The sequence below is a fragment of the Labeo rohita genome, chromosome 17 (genome assembly GCF_022985175.1).
Source record: "Labeo rohita strain BAU-BD-2019 chromosome 17, IGBB_LRoh.1.0, whole genome shotgun sequence".
NCBI classification, from domain to species: domain Eukaryota; kingdom Metazoa; phylum Chordata; class Actinopteri; order Cypriniformes; family Cyprinidae; genus Labeo; species Labeo rohita.
This window is the reverse complement of record NC_066885.1, coordinates 8740215-8763309: the sequence shown is the minus strand read 5'-3', so window position 1 is coordinate 8763309 and position 23095 is coordinate 8740215. Positions and strand designations below refer to the sequence as shown.

The 23095-nt window shown below is 36.5% G+C and overlaps 3 protein-coding genes and 1 long non-coding RNA gene across 5 annotated transcripts in view; 2 read left to right on the top strand and 2 right to left on the bottom strand.

The window, feature by feature from the left end:
- Positions 1-608: 608 nt before the first annotated feature.
- LOC127180161 (G-protein coupled receptor 135) lies at positions 609-3030 on the bottom strand. The gene has a single exon (XM_051134134.1). It carries the CDS (start codon positions 2833-2835, stop codon positions 1483-1485), a length of 1353 nt encoding a protein of 450 aa, XP_050990091.1. The 5' UTR covers positions 2836-3030; the 3' UTR covers positions 609-1482.
- A 1136-nt stretch (positions 3031-4166) lies between these two features.
- On the top strand, positions 4167-10003 carry jkamp (jnk1/mapk8 associated membrane protein). The gene is made up of 7 exons (XM_051134136.1): positions 4167-4319; positions 4502-4581; positions 5939-6093; positions 8019-8225; positions 8309-8490; positions 8858-8934; positions 9051-10003. Exons 1-7 carry the CDS (start codon positions 4316-4318, stop codon positions 9267-9269), a joined length of 924 nt encoding a protein of 307 aa, XP_050990093.1. The 5' UTR covers positions 4167-4315; the 3' UTR covers positions 9270-10003.
- Positions 10004-10275: 272 nt separating this feature from the next.
- ccdc175 (coiled-coil domain containing 175) lies at positions 10276-22215 on the bottom strand. Its single transcript, XM_051134133.1, has 19 exons — positions 22064-22215; positions 20874-20959; positions 17885-17996; positions 17592-17727; positions 17091-17319; positions 16884-17006; positions 16690-16799; positions 16520-16601; positions 14278-14414; positions 14080-14190; positions 13920-13991; positions 13599-13734; positions 13390-13518; positions 13131-13269; positions 12440-12519; positions 12212-12364; positions 12020-12122; positions 11886-11929; positions 10276-10511 (listed from the first exon to the last, which is right to left on the bottom strand). Exons 1-19 carry the CDS (start codon positions 22128-22130, stop codon positions 10341-10343), a joined length of 2220 nt encoding a protein of 739 aa, XP_050990090.1. The 5' UTR covers positions 22131-22215; the 3' UTR covers positions 10276-10340.
- LOC127180167 (uncharacterized) overlaps positions 17651-23095 on the top strand; it is a 178563-nt gene continuing 173118 nt past the window's right edge. For both annotated transcript variants that reach the window (XR_007829592.1, XR_007829593.1), the window contains exon 1: positions 17651-17799. This is a non-coding gene — a long non-coding RNA (uncharacterized LOC127180167). The remainder of the gene's footprint in view (positions 17800-23095) is intronic.

Here is a 23095-nt window from a genome sequence, read left to right as displayed (position 1 = left end):
TAATAGAGAATATAATGCATCCTTAATTCATGTACATTCAAACTTTGACATTTTGATATTTAAAGCTGAAGAATGTAATGTTTTAACACTTTTGTACTACACTACAATACTGACTCGACCAATGGCGTGAGTTGTGGGCGGGGTTTATGTTTCTTCGTAAAACTTTGCTAAGTGGTGCTAGTGACTACATACTTCAGCTTTAAAAATACAGTCAAAATAATGCTTATACAGTCAAAATAAAGCATTATATAACATAATAATGTTATTAGTTAATGTACAATCAAATATTTGGAACTGACATGAAACTTTGATCTTCCAACTTATTTGAATGCACATGATTTACTGAAATCTGAAAGGAGGTGCTACAGGTGATTTTTTTAATTGCAGCAAAATGAAACTGCTGTAATAAAATATATACGAACACACAGTTGCACCTAAGTAAATAATCGTTATATAAAAAGCAAAAACATAAAAATGCAAAAAAATAAAATCTTCTAATTAAATATGATTAAATATGTGACCCTGGACCACAAAACTAGTTATAAGAGTCAATTGTTTTTGATATTGAGATTTATACATCACCTGAAAGCTGAATAAAGCTTTCATGATAGGAGAATGTGGCCGAGATACAACTATTTGAAAATCAGTAATATGAGGATGCAAAAAATCAAAATATTGAGAAAATCACCTTTAAAGTTGTCCAAATTAAGTTCTTAGCAATGCATATTACTAAACAAAAATTAAGTTTCGATATATTTACGGTAGAAAATTTACAAAATATCTTCAAGGAACATGATCTTTACTTAATATCCTAATGATTTCTGACATAAAAGAAAAATGAATAATTTTGACCCATACAATGTATTTTTGGCTATTGCTTCAAATATACTCGTGCTACTTAAGACTGGTTTTGTGGTTCAGGGTCAGATATATGTACATATTTGCATATTAGCTATAACGAAAATGAGACCCTATACAAAATATCACATTTTTATTTAATGTGATCAACAACTTAAAGGTTGGTGATTGTCAGCTCTTCTTATCAAAAGCTTAATTATTTAATGGAATATTTAATAAAACACTTTTCATTAAAATAACATGTTTTTGCACGTTTTTAAAATTAAATGTCCCAAAGAAAGATAAAAACACTAAATATTACCAGCATAAATACCACTTAAGGAAGTGATATTAAGAGATATTAATAAAATATGTTTACTGTTTGAGCAGAATATCAAGAAAAAGCCTCTGGTATATGCAAACAATAAGAATGTTATATATAAAATCATAAAAAATAAATATATATGTAAAAATGAGCTGCTGCATGGTTTTGAAAGTAAAGGTAAAAAAAGTTCCTTAAAACAAATCCACCTGACTTGACACATTGTTATCCGAAATTGTACGTTTTTAAGTGCGACCCAAGTAATTTTGGGTCTCACTGTACACCTGTAGCACCTCCCGTCGTCATCATAAAGTGTGACCGCATTACAAACTGGTGTCAGCAGTCTCAACTTTGGGCACCGCCGGTTCAGTGATCGTATCCGGATGCGCATCTCTACAGAAGAACACCGCCGGGTTTTTACAGGCCCACATGGCAACATCTCCTCCGTTGGCCGGGCTGGAGGAAGACAGACGGCTGTTTGCGCCGTGCCGGCTTACGTACCGGTCCCGAATCCGGTCCGCCCGGTTCCGGACCGCGTCCCTGCGCTGCGTCTGCGTGGACAGGTACGCGGCGATGTTTCTAGTCCTGTATCCCTCCTCTCTGCTCCGACCCAGCAGCATGGATATATTCGGGTTCCTTATGGCATATATCAACGGGTTGATGGCACCGTTAGCCCACGCCATCCAAATGGCCACGGTATCCATAGCAGGGTTGAAAGAGTAGCTCCCGAGCGCGGTGATGATGCCCATCAGGCAGTAGGGCCCCCAGCAGAGGATGCTGAACACGATCATGATGAGCACGGTGGTGGCGGTGCGCATCTCGCTGTAGAAGCGCAACAGGTGCGCGTAAGTGGTCACCGGCCGCACCCTGATCTCTGACAGCCGGACGGTTTTGCAGATGTTGTAGTGGCAGAAGCACATGAGGGCGAAGGGCAACAGGTAGCACACGACTATTAAAGCTACACTGTATGCAGTGCCCATCCTGGAGGTGCCAGAGTGGAACACGTACATGCAATGGTAAAACCCCTGTTTGTGCACCACCAAGTGCCCGGAGGTCTCCATAAACAAGTACCAAGGAAACGCGAAGACCACCGCGGAGAACCAAACGGCCGCCAGGAGCTGGATAGCTCTCCTCCGGCCGATTTTGGCTTGCGGCTGCCTGACGATGGCATAATAGCGGTCGAACGAGATGAGAGTCATGGTCAAAGTGGAGATGATGCCGAAGCAGGTGTTGAAGAAGCCGTTGGCGATACAGAACGGCTCCCCGAACATCCACTTGCCATCCTTGCTGAAGAGCATCATAAAGGAGAAGGGTAAACAAAGAACGGCCGTGAGGAAATCCGAAAGGGACAGGGACATGATGAACGCGTTAGTGACTGTTCTCAACTGCCTGTGCTTGATTATTACCACCACGACCGCTGAATTACCCAGACTGGACAGTAAGAAGATGGCCAGGAGCAGCAGCGCCTGCGCGGCCACCGCGATGCCCTGGAGAACCGAGTTCCCCTCCGAACTCCTCACCGGGGTGGTGTTGCTGTGCATCTCGCCCCCGGCTGTATAGTTGCCGGCCTGAGTGCTCAGGCTGTTCACAACGGGTTTGATGGTCACAGTCTCTAAAATAAAGCCCGAACCTGACATGTTGTCCACGGTCGCGTTGCTGATGCCGGGGAGATCCATTGGACACGGTTAGGGCGCATCCACGGGGTGCAAGAGAATTCATCCCTTGTCAGTATCTCCCGTGTCCGTATCACAGTAAAAATGAGTATGCGCTACGATGTCACAGATGCTCCCTATGTAGTCCTTTGATGCTATACACTATGCTTAGAGTGAAGAATGTTGCCTGTGCCCTCCCCTGTTACAGATGACTGAGCTCACAAAGCTGCTCGGTTACTGTTAACACGAAACAAAACGTTGTTTTTCCTCTAGGGGGCGCTGGGAGGCCCACAAAGCCAATTCACCATTGAGACGCGTTTAGAATTCAGGACGGTTTGTGCTTTGCTAGAGATATTTTTGTGCTAACTTGTCTAATCGTTTTCAGTCTTGTGCTTTCGTGAATTAATAATGGAAATCGGCCGTAGCTACGTTCATTTTAAAATGCCTAATCGAGTGCGCACCCGCAACTGTGATTGGTCCATTCTGCCAAGCGCTGAGAAAAGTAACAGGTAACTGCTGATAAATCAGCGTTTGCGCTAGTTTATACCTAAACGAATAAAATTCTCCACTCGCTCTCAGATTAATTGGGAACAGCTTTTTAGCATGACTACATTTCTGCTTTATAAGCATATAAACGTTTGCTATTTCGAATTTAAGTACACGATTGATCCTCCCTGACTAGCTGTGGAAAAGCAGCAGGTATCACGTGACACAGCCGGCTACTTCACTAGCGACCTGAAAAATTCTTTACACTTTAGTACTGAAACTTTAATAGCCAGTGAATTAAAAATGTGTTTCTCCTTTTGTCAGCCTGTTGCATCTTACCAACGTTCCGCCCATTTTTAGACACCGCTACATAGTAATCGCCGCTCTATGTGCTTATTTTATTTCTAGAAATACAGATGCAGGCCCCTGCACCTCCCCGTGACGTTTGAAGCCGTTGCCATGACACCGGACCCGATTTTTTCCAGCTGAATTACGCACTTTCTTATGAAGATTGGTTTCATTTATTGTGCTTTGTGCGCACGAAGCTGCTGATGCAGACCTGCAAACGTTGCCATTAACGCACAATGCGTGTTTTAGTTTATACTATCTATCTATCTATCTATCTATCTATCTATCTATCTATCTATCTATCTATCTATCTGTCTATCTATATATCCAAACTAGCAGTGTCTTTCCTTGCTTAGCGATTTTATCTTTTATAATTAAATACGTGAAAGACGCACTTTCAAAAAAGTACTGTGGCAATGTGCCATAATGATTAAAACACATGGTGGTGCACTGAATGATTGTCATATTTTTTGTATTTATATACCGGAGACTGTAAATCTGACCACTGAGTGACGCTGTGACGTGATTCACGTTTAGCAACACGTCACACATCACATGAAGAAGTTGGAGGCGTTTACGCTTCCGGTTTCTGTTACGTCGTTTTGATCATCTTAAAATCAACTAATTCAATAAACGGAGCGATTGGTGGTTTTGTAATGCTGTATATGACATGGGTATGTTAAAATGACCAAGGTTAAACGCGGTCGTTTAATGATAATATCTAATTCAGCCATGTATGGTTTCTTGGTGTTGATAGAGTCGTTAGTTTACTGGCGTGACAACAAATTTCAAGTGTTTTTAATTTAAATAAAAGGATTTTATTATGTTTAATGATGTTTTTCTGGATATAACGCAGCTGTAGCAATGAGCTCCACTTGTCCTGGGCTGTACTGCGGAAGGACCATCATAAATGACTCTTTTGAAGGAGAATGTGGGGTAAGTGTTTTATTTTACATTAATCGATCCAAATAAAACACACACAGATTGTTTAACCTCATGATTACAATGTGTATTAATGCAAGAGCTCATATGTATAACAGCACGATTGTGTACATATGCTCAGATGTGCACTTCAGTAGTTCACAATTGTTTATTTCCCTTTACATTGAGGTTTAGCAAAGAAAACTAGCAAAGAAAAATAACGTTACCCTTAAACTTAGTTTATATTAATTTCCACATTTACTAATGTTTTTTAAATTAAATGTTGAATCTGTTAACATTAGTTAATGCACTGTGATAACTGATAAACTTGTTTAACAAATGAGACCTTATAAGTTTTAACTTTATTTCTACACATGTGTGACCCTGGACCACAAAACCAGTCATAAGGCTCAATTCTGAAATTGAGATTTATACATAATATGAAAGCTAGTAAATAAGCTTTCCATTGATGTATGGTTTGTTAGGATGGGACAATATTTGGACGAGATACAGCTATTTAAAAATCTGGAATCTGAGGGTGCAAAAAAAGTTCTTAGCAATGCATATTACGAATTAAAAATTAAATTTTGAGATATTTATGGTAGAAAATTCACAAAATATTTTAATGGAACACAACCATTACTTAATATCCTAATAATTTTTGACATAAAAGAAAAATCAATCATTTTGACCCATACAATGTATTATTGGCTATTGCCACAAATATACCCGTGCTACTTAAGACTGGTTTTATGGTCCAGGGTCACATATGAAGAGTTCAGATGCAAAAGCCTCTAAATCCATCTGACATATTTCTTTAAAATTAGCATTTTTTTCTTGCTACTTTGTGTAGGTTTCTATGTAAGTACTGGTACTTCTGATCGGGCTGAGGCTGGAATTTAGCGAGTTTGAAGTAAAAGTATTTAATGGACATATACTGTGTGTCAGGAGCATTCACTCAGTATCATTATTTCATTTTTGGCCGAGATGGCTTTTAGCTGGTTTTGTAATCTGAACTCTTCATATATACATCTAAGAGAACCACTGTCAATTACACTTTAAAAAAAAAGGTTCTTTATTAGTGTATGGTTCTGCGAAGAACCTTTAACATCCATGGAACTTTTCAATTGCAGAAAGGGTTATTTATAGTGATAAAAGTTTCTTCTTGCACTAAGATAAAGATGGTTCTTTTAGAAACCATTCACTGAAAGGTTCTTCAATAGCATTGTTGCAACACCTTTTTGTAAACTTGTATTTGTAAAATGTAGTGATGTATGGTTGCAGTTAGTGGTGTTTTGTGACTTGATTTAATTTGACTAAATATTTTGGTGTTGTTTGGGGGTTTAATAACCTTTACCACTTTATTATCAAGGTTTGTCCTCGTGGCCAGAGAACAAACTATGAAAAGATTTGTGAGAAGTGCACAGGATCTCCTGAGCTGTATGACTGGCTGTACCTGGGCTTTATGGCGATGTTGCCTCTGGTCCTGCACTGGTTTTTTATAGAGTGGTATTCTGGGAAGAAAAGGTATTTGGCAAAATTTTTTGTTCTAAACAAAAGTATGATATATGTGATCATTTACTCACCTTCATGTCGTTCCACACGTGTATGCTTTTCTTTCCTCAGAGTTTCTGCAATTTTTATGAAGGGTACATTCCAGACGTTTTAAGACAAAGAAAAGAACATTCAAAAAATAAATTGAACAGAACACCTACGTAAAAATGGTCACTAAGTTTGAAAATGCAGTCTCCATTACTTTCTAATTAATTTTGCAACAACAAAAAAAAAGGTCTTGAGTAGCTCTCCTCCTAATCACTAAAATATGGAAATAACCTTTGATGTACCTTCTGAACACGCTGCAAAAAAGTTGTTCTTCATCAGTATTTTTAGCTTGTATTCCAGAGGCAAATGTCTAAAGATCATTTATTTAAGAAGCAAAATGACATAAAATAAGAATTCTTGTTTTCTGAGAAACTGATCAAAATGAAGTGAGTTCATGATTTAAAAAATCTGCCAGTGGGCTCAGAAAAATCGTTTTATGTCGTAAAATTAAATTTGTTCAGTTTGTCAGAAAACAGGACTTTGTATGTCAATTAAATGTATCTTGATTTAAGGATATTTCTATTGGAAAAGAAAACAAGGAATTGAGGATTTTTTTTACTTTTTTTTTTTTTTTTTTTTTTTTTTTTACTGTGCATGCAAAATTCAATGCCATTTTCATAAATGTAAGAGTTGTTGTTCTGATTTAAGACCTTTTTAGGACTTAACATGTAGTCAAACAATCAAACAGTGTTGGTTCTCATCGAATTCCATTATATTTTTTGTCCATACAATTGAAGTTAAAGGAATAGTTCACCCAAAAATGAAAATTGTCATTAATTACTCACCCTCATGTCGTTCCACACCTGTAAGGGGCCATTCACACAGAATGCATTTTTCTATTCCAATGCGCTACTTTTCCATTGTTTTTTATTTATGTAAACACATGCTTGTCAAACGTGCATGACCATTACGCTTGTGTCTTGCGTCTTTTGCAGCACGTTTTTAAGACGTTGTGTCAAGTTAAATGAATTTCAACTTTTACACACAGCGCCGCTCATCAATGTCAGTTCCAAAGCAGTGGACCAATCAGAAGAACTCGGAGGCGGGGCAAGCATTGCGAGCTTCTGTTTACAGTAGCAAGTTGTCATGACAACTGTTTTATTTGACTGTGTTCAGATACTCTGAATTATATAACATTTCTTCAAGCTATCATCACAACTTGTTCCTTATAAAAATATCCCAGAAATATCTCTGTCACTGAATATTGTTGTTGTTGCATCACGTCTCAGAAGCGCATCTCGAGACCCTCGCGTTCTACGCTGCGCTTTTTTTAAAACCATTCCTGAGCGCTGCGTCTTGCGTTTTTTAGACGCAAAGACATGTTCTGTGTGAATGGCCCCAAAGACCATCGTTCATCTTTGGAACACAAATTAAGATATTTCTGATGAAATACGATAGCTTTCTGACCCTGCATAGACAGCAAAGCAACTACTAAATTCAAGGCTTAGAAAGGTAGTAAGGACATTAATAAAATAGTCCATCTGTGGTTCAACCACATTGGTGGTAGCTGAACATGGTAGTTGTGTTGCTGTCTATGCGGTATCAGAAAGCTCTCAGATTTAATCAATAATTTCTTAATTTGTGTTCCAAAGATGAACGAAGTGCTTACGGGTTTGGAACGACATGAGGGTGAGTAATAACAGAATTTTCATTTTTGGGTGAACTGTCTCGTTAATGGGAACCAAAGCTGTTTGATTGCCAACATTCTTCAAAATATCTTTACGTTCTACAGAAAAAAGGAAGTCATGCAAGAATTGTCATTTTTTTGGTGGACTATTTCTTTAAACTTTGATAATGCATTTTTAAAATGAGCTTCAAACTAACATTTGCTCTTTTAATATCATCTCCAGTTCTAGTGCCCTTTTCCAGCATATTACTGCTCTGTTTGAGTGCACGGCTGCTGCCATAGTGACTCTGCTTCTCAACGATCCTGTCGGCCAGCTGTCTATTCGTTCCTGCGAGGTTAAGATGCTTTCTGACTGGTACACCATGTTGTATAACCCCAGTCCCGACTACGTCACTACTCTGCACTGCACGCAGGAGGCTGTGTTCCCTTTGTGAGTGGCCTTTTCAAAATGACATTTTATTTGATTTGAGACACCAGTTATTTCTGTTGGTTTCTGATGACCTGTTCTTTTAGGTACACTATTGTGTTGATCTACTACGCATTCTGTCTGGTTTTTATGATGCTTCTGCGGCCACTTCTGGTTAAAAAAATTGCATGTGGTTTGGGCAAGACGGATCGTTTCAAGAGCATCTACGCAGCACTGTACTTCTTCCCCATCCTCACTGTCCTGCAGGCAGTCGGAGGAGGACTTCTTTGTGAGTGTTGCTCCTACCTTTTTTTTAATGAGCATTTGTTAATTTAGATTAATTTAGATTATATTATTTATATTTTGAATATTTTCTGTTTTAGTTAAAATTAGTTTTTAGTCATTTTTATTTCAGTTTTAGTTTTTTTTTTTAACAGATCCAGTTGAAGTATTTTAATATTCTTTTAATTTTAAATTTATAGTAGTTTTTTTTAAATGTCTGTATAGTTTTATTTATTTATTTTTTTTTTTTTTTGCATTTCAGTTAAAGTTTGTTTTTTAAGTAACAAAGTTTTTTTTTTTATAGTTGTAGTTATAGCTAATTCTAATAGCTCTGGTTGACACTGTTTTTGTATTTCCCTTTCTTATCTAATCAGATTATGCATTTCCATATATTATTTTGGTCTTATCGTTGGTCACGTTGGCAGTTTACATGTCTGCATCAGAGATACAGGTAAATACTTTTTCTTTTTTTTTCTTTTTTTTTTTAAATGTCACAATGCTTTGAAAATTTCATTATTTCATTGTCAAAGACATTTGTTAAAAATATTTGTGACTTATCTCCCACAGTCTTTCAAAAACCTTGTGGCTAAGAAGAAGCGCCTCGTGGTTCTCTTCAGCCATTGGCTCCTTCATGCATACGGTATCATTTCCATATCCCGACTGGATAAACTAGGACAGGATTTGCCGTTGTTGGCTTTGGTGCCCGGACCTGCTCTCTTCTACCTGCTGACGGCCCGGTTCACAGAGCCAAACAGAATTCTGTCAGAGGGTGGGAATGGACACTGATGTCAATTCCTGTGTAGGAAAATCATCTCCCACAGACTTTTAATTTAATGACACCTTTGGCACGGACACCAAAGAGCCATAAACACGACATTTAGTCACTGTTCATAATATAGTATGTTGCCATAAAGTCTTTTACGTCTATGAATATTATGTTGCTTGCTTGTATTGAACAGATCAAATACTTTGTGAAAAATGTTCTTTTCCTTAGTGTATTTCTTTGCAAAATTGGGAAAATATTCAACGTTTTTGTAAATTTATGGTAACTTAAATATATATTATTTCTTTCAGGTTGATACTAGTGATTTACATCTGTTGTCAAGAATAGATACAAATCAACAATTTGTTGTAATGTACAGTGTATTTTTTGTGTGTTATATATGATACAGCTGGTCTGTGAATTTCATGAGAGCCCTGAAGTAATGTTAACCAACTTCATATGACAAATGTTGTGCCAAATATAATGTTAATGTATTTAAGCTTAGTTGTCATGCATGGTTAAATGATAAAAGCTATAAACACTATAAAAGGTATGTTGGGACAAATTTGCATGTGGCATTATGATTGTTTTGCTGCTGAATATGTAAATCTGTATACACATTGTATTGTGAGAATAATTATGTAGTTTTCAGTGTTCTCAAACACTTATCCTTACAACTTGATGAAATAATTCTCTTATTAAGCATGTATATTTTTATGTTCTACAGTGATGTGTGGAATATAACAAACTGATTAGAGATATTAATGTTTTAGAGTTTTATTCAACATGTAGTATGTGTTATACATGTGGTGAGTTACATCCATGGTTATTAGATCTATGAAAATGGACGTTTATCGAGTGCGTTTGACTTGTTGAATAAACTGACAGATTTTTGCCTAGATGTGATATAATGCATGTGGAAAATGTAATGCATTAACTAATGCTATCTTATTACCATGCTTTCTATAATCATTATACATTTTAAATTATTATAAAATATTTAAAACAGAAGTTGCTCTCAACAATTGAAATCTCTGTAAAAATAGTTTTTAAATGTCTGAAGCTATTGGAAACAGTAGAAATGTTTTTTCATATTAATGTAAAGACTTGAGTGTTTTTGTTGGCTTCTGTAAAATGGAGCTCATGCCTACTAACTCTTTCTCCAGTCTGTTGTTGAAGTCGCTGATGTGATGTTTTCTTTCTTGAATCCTTACTATGAGATTGTATATGTTCTCCACAATCGTTTGGTCTTGATTTGCAGATTCCTAATATAAAAGAGTCACGATTAGTTCATTTATTTTACAGTAACATCTGATAAAGTCGTCAGCAAAACATCAAGTTCTGAAGAAAAGGTTTCAACAGCCATGTCAGAAAACATGCAAGTTCATTAGTTTAAAGGAACGTTCCAGTTTCATTGTGTTAATCTTGATGAATAACATCTGTTGTCAGTTACCATGGAAAATAATTGATGCGACCCTCATTTAGTAGACTCTATAAGCAGGAATGTGAAGCTCTTTGCAAAGACCCGTTTTCTTTTTTATTGTTGCTATGTTCGACAAGACATGGCGCACTCACGCTTCACATCATGTTTTCAGACAGTGAAAAATATGGCGGAGCAAAGAGAAAACAGAACGCCCCGACACACAAGAGCGAGCAGGTTACTTTGTCTTTAGGTATGAAAAGTCTAAGCTTTTAAGTTTAGTCATTTTTTTACAATTCAAACAATAAATGTCGTTTTGTGGCTCTTTAATGTGACGTGACAGATTGCTGTAGCGCCTCAGTTAAAGCCACATGACCCGACCATCTCTTTCTGTTGACTAGTTACAACATGAAGTAAACATAAATGAACATAAGAAGGCATCTTGTTTCAACTGCTGAAAGATGTCAATACACACATTTTTTCAAGTTCATGTCCACCAAAGTTAATCTACTCTCTTGTCTGGTTTGTTTGTGAAACAAAAATGGCAGATTCGGCATTATGATTGCAAAGGGTCAATAGTGTTTTCACAATGCGTCATCAATCGGCAATATCGGTGGCACTGAACCCAGTGAAGCTCGCATATTTTGCTGATTATTGCTGCTGAACATGCTCAGTTATTGTCACGTTTTAGGCTGTACTAATCGGTTAGACAGTGAAAAACATTTAGAGTACTATAGACTGCTGAAAGTTATAACAAATCAGGAAGAAGTGTGCAAAAAAATGTCTGAGGAACAAAAGGCGTTTGTGGTTGGCCAAACTGAACCAGGATTTCCAGGGAAAGAATCTTTATCATTTCCGGTCAGGTAGGAGAAATATTAGGCTAATATCTTAATTAGTACTGCTCGTATGTATCATTTACCACCTATTAACTTTAGTTTGTCAAAATATTGCACCCTTTCCTGCTTACTAAGTCCTTCACTATATGATTTAGCAGCTTCCACACATTTTTTCTGTGGTTTAGACGGCATACATTAGCAGAACAACATATTCAGTGGTAAATTAACCATGCAATCCATGCTGTTGTTTACATCCGAGTATCGCCAATATGGCCGCGCATCCAGGTAACTGATCAAATCATGACGTGCAAACCCTATATTGAGAAAATTTATACTGAACCAGAAATGTTCCTTAGCTGCATTGTGTTTTTGTTTTCTTATACCTCAGTAAGTATCATTTCCATATTCCAGGTGTCTGTTAGACTCTCTAGGAATAGAAAAGAGACATTATTTGTTCTGGATCATTATACCAAGAGCAGAATGCTTAAAATATTAAAGCGATTGTCAAAAGACTCACTAAAGAGGGACTGCATTTCCTCATTCATCCACTTGGCCTCTTGCGTATACTTTTCCTTGTCTTTCTTTGCGTTCAGTATTTCCTCCATCATTTGTTCAATGCGCTATTGAAAAAAACACTGTTGAAAATCATCTCAGACAGCGTGCTATCAAGGTTATGTGTCTGTCTGTGCAAATTAGAGTTCATTTTTACCACATGCAGGCGACTATTTTCCATCGTAACTTGCTCCAGCATGACCTTGTTTTCATAGATGCTTTTTTCGACTGCACTGATCACTGCAGTGTTAGCAGTTAACATCTCCATATGCTTGGCCCTCAGAGTCATCAGCTGTCTTTTCAGAACTTCCTGCAAATATACAAATGGACACTAAAGCATCAAGTAAACTAGCACCCGATTAGAAAACGCTCAGTAAAGGTTAACCTTTGGTTGCAAAAGAGCAGTCGTCTGCATTGTGACCTCCTCAATGGAGAGCTCAAGATGTTTTCTTTGGGTTTCCAGCTCTGGTAAAGAAGAAAAACACAAAATTTGCATCTTACAATTGACCCTTCGCAAAGACCCGCCTCCCTTGTTGATGTTCCTACGTAGTGAAAAATACATTGTGGAGCAAAGAGGAAATTGACAACGTAGTAAATACTGTTTTGTAGCTCTTTAATGTTGCGTGACAGATCGCTGTAGCACCCCACTTCAAGCTGCATGCAACCCAATAATCTCTTCCTCGTTACTAGTTATAGTGCAAAATAAACATGATTGTTGTATTGACGTCTTTCTGATTTTCAAGTCCACTGATGTTAATTTACTCTCCTGTCTGGTTTGTTTGCCAGACAAAAATGGCATATTCAGGGTTATGACTGGTCAGATCCCCTGCCAATCAACATCCCTGCGAAGAATCAACTGCCATTGAATTTGCCAATGAAAAAAATCTATTTTTAATATGCTAAGTTAATCTCTTTTCTCTGTCATTTCAATTATTTACAATTATATAATGAACCCATTTATATATCAAGTCTTATAAACAAGCAAACGATAGCTGAACAACAGGTGACCGGTTCGTTCAGGTATGTTCATGGTGCAGTGTTGCGCTACATGAGGAGAATAGAAATGAAGTTTGTACCTGTTATTTGGTTCTTTAAAGTCTGATTTTTGATGTTTTCAATGTCAAACTGAGACTCCACCATCTCTAAAATCGACTCCTGGTCCTTGAGTTCCTGCTCTTTCTCCTTATGAGCTTGAGTGATTGATTCTACATTGCTCTTTTGAAACACAAGACATACATTTTTAGTCTTCAGATGCACACTACGCTAAAACACATGTATCTTAAAATGCATGTTGAGCTTATAATGAGTGTATGGAATATGGATTCTCTCTTGTACTGTAAGCTGTTGAATTTCAGCCTGGTAGTTCATTTCCATTTGTTTTCCTTCTTCCTCTGTGTTGGCCAGCTCTGCTGTAAGGTCCTTTATCACTGAATTCAATAATATATGGTTTTGGAGTTGTTTCTTCTACAAAAACAGCAACATGCCTTAGATACAGTGACGTCTGTTTGTATTTCCACCACTACAGACTAGTGTTTCTGTCAGACCTCCTCAAGCAGCTCTCCATATCTCTTCTCTGTTCGCTCGATGGCTGCATTGATCTCCCTTACATAGTCCTCATGTTCCTCTTTAAGAGTTTTGCGAGATTGACATATTTTCTCTCTCTCAGCTTCAACTGCTGACCTGGATACACAAACGTTAATATGATAATGACTGTATTAACAATGATTTGAGGAGGGCTGTTTCCTTGCAATTTATTCTTTTTCTCTTTATTTTTTATTTTGCACAATGTGTTTGCCAAGTACATTTTGCAGTTTAGTCCCCCAATAGAAGATATATCATAAAAGTGAGATTAAAATAAGATAGACCTGTTCATGTTCTGTTTGGCCAATTGACCCTCCAGTTCCTCCAGAGTTTTATTGAACATATCTGTATTGATTCTGTGAGACAACCACACAAATAAAGAAATGAAACCATTTAGTTGTAATGTAGTGAGACAAAGCCATAAAACAAAAGCTGGGGTCATACATGTTAGCGTCATGAAGCTGTCTCATCTCTTCTTTCATGTTTTTTATTTCAAATCTACATTTGGCGATGGATACAACATCTTCATCACGTCTCAGTTTATTCTCCTCTAATCTGGAACAAAGAAACACAATGATTGCTTGAAATATAAACGCATCGTGATAAAGCAAAGAAGAAAGACTACTAAAAAGATGAATGTACCGTTTGGACAGACTGTGTTGTTCAGCAATCATGTCATCTTCCTTTTTCCTCTGAGTGCTGAAGATGTCTGACAATTTAGCGAGGGGCTCTGATAGAGCACTTTTCACTTTCTGTTCTTCCTTTATCTCATTTTCAACCTGAGAAGAAATCACAACTCCTTACAGTGTTAGGTAATGGTATCAGACCCAGATTAAATTTCTCCCTGCTCTCTAGATGGATTAGAAGGAGAATCCAAATCACTCCAAAATCAAAAGAATTTTATCTGTTATAATAAATATGATATCATATATTAAAATAATAAATCAATATATTACAATATAGTAACAATATTTGAATCTGAATTAAGATAACATTTAAAATAATATTAAAATATTTCAGGTTTTTTGCATGACTATCAAGCACCCTCCACAAATATCATTCTTATTTTTGTAATAGTAATGAAAATTCGAATTATCATTACTAATACAGTATCGAAAACCATCCTGCCTAGATAAAACACTATGGAAGCCCATTTCCGCCACTGAATAAAAAAATAAAAAAATTGCAATCTGACAATTCTGACTTTTTTTTTGCAATTGCGGGTTTACGTGATACAAACTTGCAATTCTGACTTCATTTTCTCAAAATTGAGATATAAACTTGCAGTTATGAGTTATAAACTCACAGTTGCGAGTTAAGTCTGTATTGCATGATATAAACTCGCAATTTTGGGAAATAAAGTCGCAGTTGCGGGATATAAACTCACAATTGTGACCTTTTTTCTCATAATTGCGAGATATTAACTAAGTCAGTATTGTTTGATATAAACTCAGTTCTGAGGAATAAAGTCTGATATGTTCTTAGAATTGTGAGTTCTGACATGATCGTGTGTTATAAAGTCGCAATTGAGATATAAACTCACAATTGTGACCTTTTTGTCAGAAATGCAACTTTATTTCTCAGAATATTGAGTTTATATCTTGCAATTCTGACAAATAAAGTCACAGATCAAAAAGACACATTTGTTCACAAAGACTGATATGTTCTTAGAATTGTGAGTTTATATCTCACAATTCTGACTTTATAACACACGATCATGTCAGAACTCACAATTCTAAGAACATATCAGTCTTTTATTTGACATCCCCTGAGACTTTATAACTCGCAATTGCGAAAATTGAGATATAAACTTGCAATTACGAGTTATAGTCAAAATTGCAAGATATAAACTCGCAGTTGCGAGTTAAGTCTGTATTACGTGATATAAACTCAGAATTTAGAGAAAGTCAGAATTGCGAGATACAAACTCAATTCTGATAAATAAAGTTGCAATTGAGATATAAACTCACAATTGTGACTGTTTTTTCAGAATTGCAACTTTATTTCTCATGATTGTGAGTTTATGTCTCGCAATTATGAGAAAAAGTCGCAATTCTGAAAAAAAATGTCAAAATTGTGAGATACAAACTCGCAGTTGCAAGTTATTAAGTCAGTATTGTTTGATATAAACTCAATTCTGAGGAATAAAGTCAGAATTGTGAGATAAACTCGAAATTCTGACAAATAAAGTCGCAATTGAGATCTTTTTTTCTTTATTTCTCAGAATATCGAGTTTATATCTGGAATTCTGATAAATAAAGTCACAATTCTGATTTTTATTCTAAGAACATATCAGTCTTTTATCTCCTTGAGAACTAGACTTTATAACTCGCAAGTCTGAATTGCTAATGCTATCTCACGACCAATTTGTATTTTATGAGGTGGCTAATATGTACAAATTCGTACGACCTCACTTGTATGATTTTGTATGATTTGTCTAGACCCTATTGACAGGTAGGTTTAGGGGTGGGGTTAGGGATAAGTCATTTGTATGAATTCGCACAAATAGGGAAATTTAGCAAATTGCCATGAATTGTGGTTATTATTCGCTAGCTTAGACGGATATATGGATAGATAAATGTTCATGTATCCAGACCGGGTGCACATCTATTGACTGCTTGAACTATCTAACATCTAAGGGCAGCCCAGCACTCAGCTATATTAAAGGTCATCTATGCACATTGTGTCTTTGAAGGAAAGCATTTTAAAAGCTCAATGTGATGGCTGCTCAGCGGGACCGGCCAGAGGCAGGAAATCGATGCTTCAGATCTGACATCTAAAGACAGAGATTTGAGGGTTTTGATCCCGACCTGAAAAGAGTGTATTATGGAGCAGCTATTCGTTTAGTGTCACGAGTTTCACAAAGATGTCTAACTCTACTTACCTCCATCATCTGCTCCTGAAGGGCCTGAACTTTCTGCTCAAATGCTTCCGCCAGTTCAAGAAGTTCACGCTCATGAGACTCCCTGTTGATTATGAATAACAGAAGTTAATTCTGGTGACCAGAGGTGAGGGAAACAGAAATGCTTTATGTTAAAAACAGTCATGGGTTACTTTTGTCGATCAAGTTCCTCTTTCTGACTTTTCTCCCCATGAAGCCATTCTTTGCACATTGTTTTAGATGCTGTCATTCTTGCAATGTTTTTCTCCAGCTGGGAGATATGCTGAAAGCAGATGAATAAATAAAGCAAACCATACAAATATAAGTCATATTGTTTTGACACTATACAAAATGTGTAGATGCTTACTTTTTCACACTGTGTGATTGTCTCCTCCTTGTCTTGGAGCTCTGATGAAATGATATCCAGCTCCTTGCGTGTTTCTGCATTGATTTTTCTTTGTTCTTTAATCTTAAGGACAATTTCCTCTATCTACAGAGAGGAAATATGAATTGAACCACAACTTTTGAGTGAAAATACATCCTGTTTAAAAAAAAAAAAAAAAGCTCAGGCTACCTCCTTTTCCACAGCATGTTTGCTTTCAGCAAATGTTTTACTCCTCTGAACCATGTTTTCTTTTAGGTCCTGTTGGGCCATTTCCACCTGGACAATTTTGTCCTTCAATGACTGGATCTCATTTTGTTTTTCTGTTAACAGCATCTGTAAACTAGCTTTGTTTGACAGCTGCTGATTCATCTGGTCAACAGCATCTTCATAGTTTCCTTTAATGTTTTCTCTCTCCCGACTGAAATATAATTACAAGAGGCAGAAGTAAATATAATGTATTGTGTCATATCTGTGTGTAATTTCTGTAACCAAACTAAATAATGGTTGTTTTCAAACAGGTTTCTGCAATTGGTCAGAAAAAAATTGGTGGCCCCCCCCCTGAATTTTTACTGTTGCACTGAAAAATTTATGCACTCCAGTTTTAATGAGTGGGTGGAAGTAAATGGTACAAATAGCAATGTGAACTACATTTCCCATGATCCCCATCAGCCAACATGTTTGAATGCTCACATCAGAACAGCATTTTCTTGTTCAAGGAGTTGTTGTTTCTCCTCCATGGATTGTATGTCATCTACTACAGTTTTCAGCTCGGACTGAAGTCGATTCAACTCTGCAGCATTGCCTTCTCTAGCTGCAGTGACACAAGCTTCAAAAAAGACAGCAACAAACAACTTTAATAGGCTGCCTGAGCAGTTTCCCATCCTCCATTATGCTGCAGGTAAGTTGTTGCCAGAGATGGCCTAGTATTTAGACTTTTACTTCATGGATTCAAGAGGTTTCCAAGGATTTGTGGAGGAACTCACCTGAAATTTCACTCCTAATGTCATCCTGTAGGTTCATTGTTCGATGTCGAAGTTTGCTTGTCTCTATTGTTTCAGTTTCAAGCTTTTCACGTGCTATTTTTCTAGATGATTCCTATATGATTGCCACAGTGAAATTAACACATACACAAGTCATTCCTGTAGTGTAGTAGGCTATCATTTGAATTCTGTAACGTGTATATTTAGTGCAGCCATATTGGCAGCACTGAACATAAACAATGCCACTAAACAAAACCAAACTCGCTTATTTTGCTTATTATTGCTGCTGAAAATAGTCAGTTATTGTCATGTTTTGGGCTGTACTAATCGTTTGGATGGGGAAAAACATTTGGAGCACAATAGACTACCAAAAATGATAACAAATCAAGGAGAAGAGTGCAAAAACTGAGGAACAAACGGCATTTGTGTTTGGCCAAATTGAAGCAGGGTTTCCAGGGCAAGAATCTTGACAACATTTGTGTTTATTTTTATCATTTGCATATTTTTACCACCTATTAACTTTAGTTAATCAAAATGTTATGCCCTTTCCTTCTTACTAAGTCCTAATCTATATAAATTTAGCAGTTTCTGTGATTTGGACGGCATCAATTAGCAGAACAATGTTTTTAGTAGTACATTAATTGTGCAATCCATGCTGTTGTTTACATCCGAGTATCGCTAATATGGCAACATATTGTGAAGAAGGGTGTGGCTGCAGACATGCACTTGCATTTTCAGATGTGCACTCTCAGATGCCTGCACTTCCGGAAGTGATGCCGCTTGCAGTCTATTTTATTTTTTTATTTTATTCTATTTATTTATTATTTTTTTATTGAATCTCTCAACATTTTACAACAATAGCCAGGTGGTAAAGACAAGAAAAAAGAAACTAAATTACAATATCACTCACAATCATCTTGCACTCTCTGCTATCTGCAACATCACTTGCAATCCACACAAATCGTGCGTGTTGCCAATGGAGACAAGACGCTGTGGTGGTTAAATGATTAAAACAAATTTAATAGCATAACGTACAGGGTCGTGCTTGTCATCTGTAGGAGATAAAGGAAAAGACCACAAATCTGTGGCCACAGAACAGTATATACAATAAGTGCCATTAAAAATCAAATTTGACATATAGTTATTCATTTAATGTACTTCAGGGCAAGCATATGACCATGAATACAATGCACAACTTTCACTTTTATACCTACTTGCCCAACAAACGCTTAGTGTGGCAAAACGGACTAAGATGATAAAGACCAAATTCAGTATAAACCTTATTGTTGACAAACTATATACCAGCAGATATGAACACGCAATAAGAAATGCCTTAAGTGATATTAAAAGGACCAACTCCGTATAGGCAAGCAGATGTCCCCACAACGCAATGTGTTAAATAGATGTTTTCGTTGTTTACATAATGTAGCATAACGGACAAAGACAATGAAAAGGGCTTTAGAGATTAATCTATATGGGAAAACGCGAATAAACGCGGCCTTGCATTTATTCTGGGCTCACCTGCTTGTCTGTAACATTAGCTGTTTTAAGAATGAAGAGGAGCATATTGAGTTTAGTCTATCATCTTAGTCCACATTATGATCTTTTAATAGCACTATCTTAATACTTTAAGCCATATTAAGTGCTAATGGTTTTCTACTGAAGGAAAACGCTTAACGAGAGACTTTGCGCATTGCGTTCATATTCTGCTGTTTTGTGGCCACGGATTTGCAGGTGTTGTCTTTATCTCCTACAGATGACTTGCAGGACCCTGTACGTTATGCTATTAAATTCGTCTTGTCTCCATTGGCAACACACACGATTTGTGTGGATTGCAAGTGACGTTGCAGGTAGCAGAGAGTGCAAGTGGCAATTGCGAGTGACACTGTAATTAAGTTTCTTTTTTCTTGTCTTCACCACCTGGCTACTGTTGTAAAATGCTGAGATATTCAATTAAATAATAATAATAAATAAATTAAATAAAATACAAATTAAAAAAAGACTTTTGGAAGTGCTGTTGTCTGAGAGTGCAAGTCTGAGAGTGCACAGCTAAAAATGCAACTGTGTCTGCAGCCAGACCCTATTGAAATCGTGACGTAAGTGCAAACCCTCTAAAATCAATTTCACATTTTTTTATGTTAGAAGGTGGATTGCACACAAAATGGCCTCATCCATTCAAAGTGAAGTTGCAAAATGATTCAATTTCACCCCAAATTTTCACTAGTCACAAAAGAAAACACTATTTTCTAAAAGATCACGTAAGACACAAAATTGTAATAATTTATGCAATATGCTAAGGGAATTATTACATATCCTGGTGAAAAAAACAGCATATGCTGGTAGGTATGTTTTGATGCTGGAATACTGGTTAGGTAAGTTTTGATGCTGGTTTAAGCTGGTCCTTTGCTGGTTTTTGCTGGTCATGTTGCTGGTCAAGGACAAATAACACAACACGCACGATTTGTGTGGATTGCAAGTGACGTCGCAGGTAGCAGAGAGTGCAAGAGGCGATTGCGAGTGACACTGTTATTAAGTTTCTTTTTTCTTGTCTTCACCACCTGGCTACTATTGTAAAATGTTGAGATATTCAATTAAATATTAATAATACATAAGTAAAATAAAAAATAATGAACATAACCAATACCACTAAACCAAACCAAACTCACTTATTTTGCTTATTATTGCTGCTGAAAATGGTCAGTTATTGTCATGTTATGGGCTGTACTAATCGGTTGGATGGGGAAAAACATTTGAAATACTATAGACTACCAAAAATGATAACAAAGGTCAAGGACCAGCATGAACCAGCAAAGGACCAGCATATGCTGGTTTTTTCACCAGGGTATACTAACATGAAAATGTACTGCATTACAGAAGTGACACATCAGATATACTGAATAGTCATACTGCATTCAGTATGCAACCCAAAGTGTATACACGAATCAGTTTAGATGATGAAGAACACCATATATGTAAACAAAATAGTAAATACCAGATCTTTAATGGCTTCAGCTGTCTCTTTCAGATGGTGACTTGCTTCTTGACTAAATGAAACCCCTTCTTCCCTCAGTCGTTTATCTGTAAGGTGTCAAAGAGTTTATCACTTCACAGATAGGCTAAATTAGAGGTCACTTTATGTAATTCCCACATTTATTGATAAATATGTCATGACGTAATATTGAAATCGCTGTTATTGAAGTATTTGCCACTAGTTGGCATATGAATTTGTGCGTTTAACCCTCTACGGTACGCATTATGATATCAATGAGGAAAAAATTATTTGTGATGTTTTTCCTGCTTAAAATTGGACACTATAACAATATCAATAAACCTTTTTAATAATTTATTTATTTATTTATTTTTTTTTTTTTAAAAGTTTGTTGCCTCAAGGCAACATTGTACCACAACGGACAAAATTAAACATTTGATATTTTCATGCAGAAAAAAATAATCAATTTATTTAAAACACCAGTTTCTTTAATCAAACATTTGAACAAATAGATTTCACACACTTTTGATATTTTGCACATCTTATATTTAACAAAAAGTAAGATTTCATACCCACACGTTGCTTTCAGGCAACACTGTACCATCGTGCATCACAAGTATAACCAAACTAGATATTGCATATGAATTACAATTCTTATAATAGATTACAATACCATGCAAAAATGCAAATACATTTAGTTAATTCTGACTTTTTTCTTACAAATATCATATACATGTATGCTATGCTATATGCCTGGTATGGCCATATGTGATTCCATTACGGTACAATGTTGCCTTGAGGCAACATGCAGTTTTTTGTAATTTTCTTATGATATATTTGATGATATATTATGAAAAGTTTTTGAAAATACTTCTTTACTAATCAGTGAAGGTGATTCAGATTTTTTGTTGACAATTATATGAATGAAAATTGATGAAAACCGCCCCTTTCTCTGGACAAAATATGGAGTCATGTGACATGTGCACATATCCTGAAAGAGGGAGCAAAATAGAGCCCTATGGGTCACGTGACCACTTTTTTGCAATTTCATTTGTTAGTATTTGACTACTTCTTTACTAAGATAGCATTGATTCATTAAATGGGTGGCTCATTTTATTTAAACAAAAAAAAAAAATAGGCTGTGTTGCCTCCAGGCAACACGGTACCATAGAGGGTTAAAGACTGTTTCTTACCTAAGTCGCCCAAATGTTCTAAGGCGATCCTTACAGCTGGAAAATCCGGCACCAAACAAGCCGCCATGTTATTCAGTTATTTTATTTTTGGAAAACTGGAAACGAAACCTAACAAGCATTAGCTATAAGTTAGCCTACACGAGTTGAAAACACAACAGTTCATCTGTGTACTAAACATGTTGGCATGACGACCGTCGACAGCAAGTACACGAGACCCCATGCATGCATTTTATTCAGTTAATCTATCTATTTATCTATCTATCTAAATTTTATTTATATATTTTTTCAAATTTTGTTATTCACGTTACAAAAATCCTATTTTTTTCGTATTTTTTATTTATTTATTCACTTAGGGCAGTGATAGACAACACTAAAGTACTTATTTGCGTTTGTAAAATCCATAACATTGCATTAATATATTTAATTAATGTGGCTCAAACTATTGTTCAATATTTTTTTTTTTTTTTTCCCAGTGATATGGATGTGGGAGCTATCAGGCGAGGTGCCATCATTGATATGATTGCTAATACCTTGTATTACAGCACTGAAAACAGGAAGTGCTTTGATGGATCACAGAAGCAGCTGAAGCAGTGCTTCTTCTGAGGGCCTGTTTGAACCCGATAGCCTTTTGTAATCTTCAGAGACAAGTGAAAGGAGAGGAGTTGGTTTGATGTGGTTCTCCAATTCTCGGAGAGGGTGTCCTTTTAAAAACGTCCATTAGAGGGCGCTGTTGGTCCTCGTAAAACGGTAGACAGTAGCCCAACATCCCTGACTTGAAACGCAATTAGAATGGGCTGGAACTGCAGTGTTGCTATTGATTTCCTTACCACAGCATCTAGAAAATATTGTGTGGATTTTTTATTTCTTTTCACAATATATAGAGTTTCTGTCTCCGTGCACGGCTGTGGATACTGCGAGAGGCCAGAATACTATCAGCTAAAGTCAAGTGTGCACCTGGCATTATAATTGATTTTTACAACAGAGTGTTTGTATTAGTGCTGTTATAACAATCCCCAAGCTGTTTCCATATGG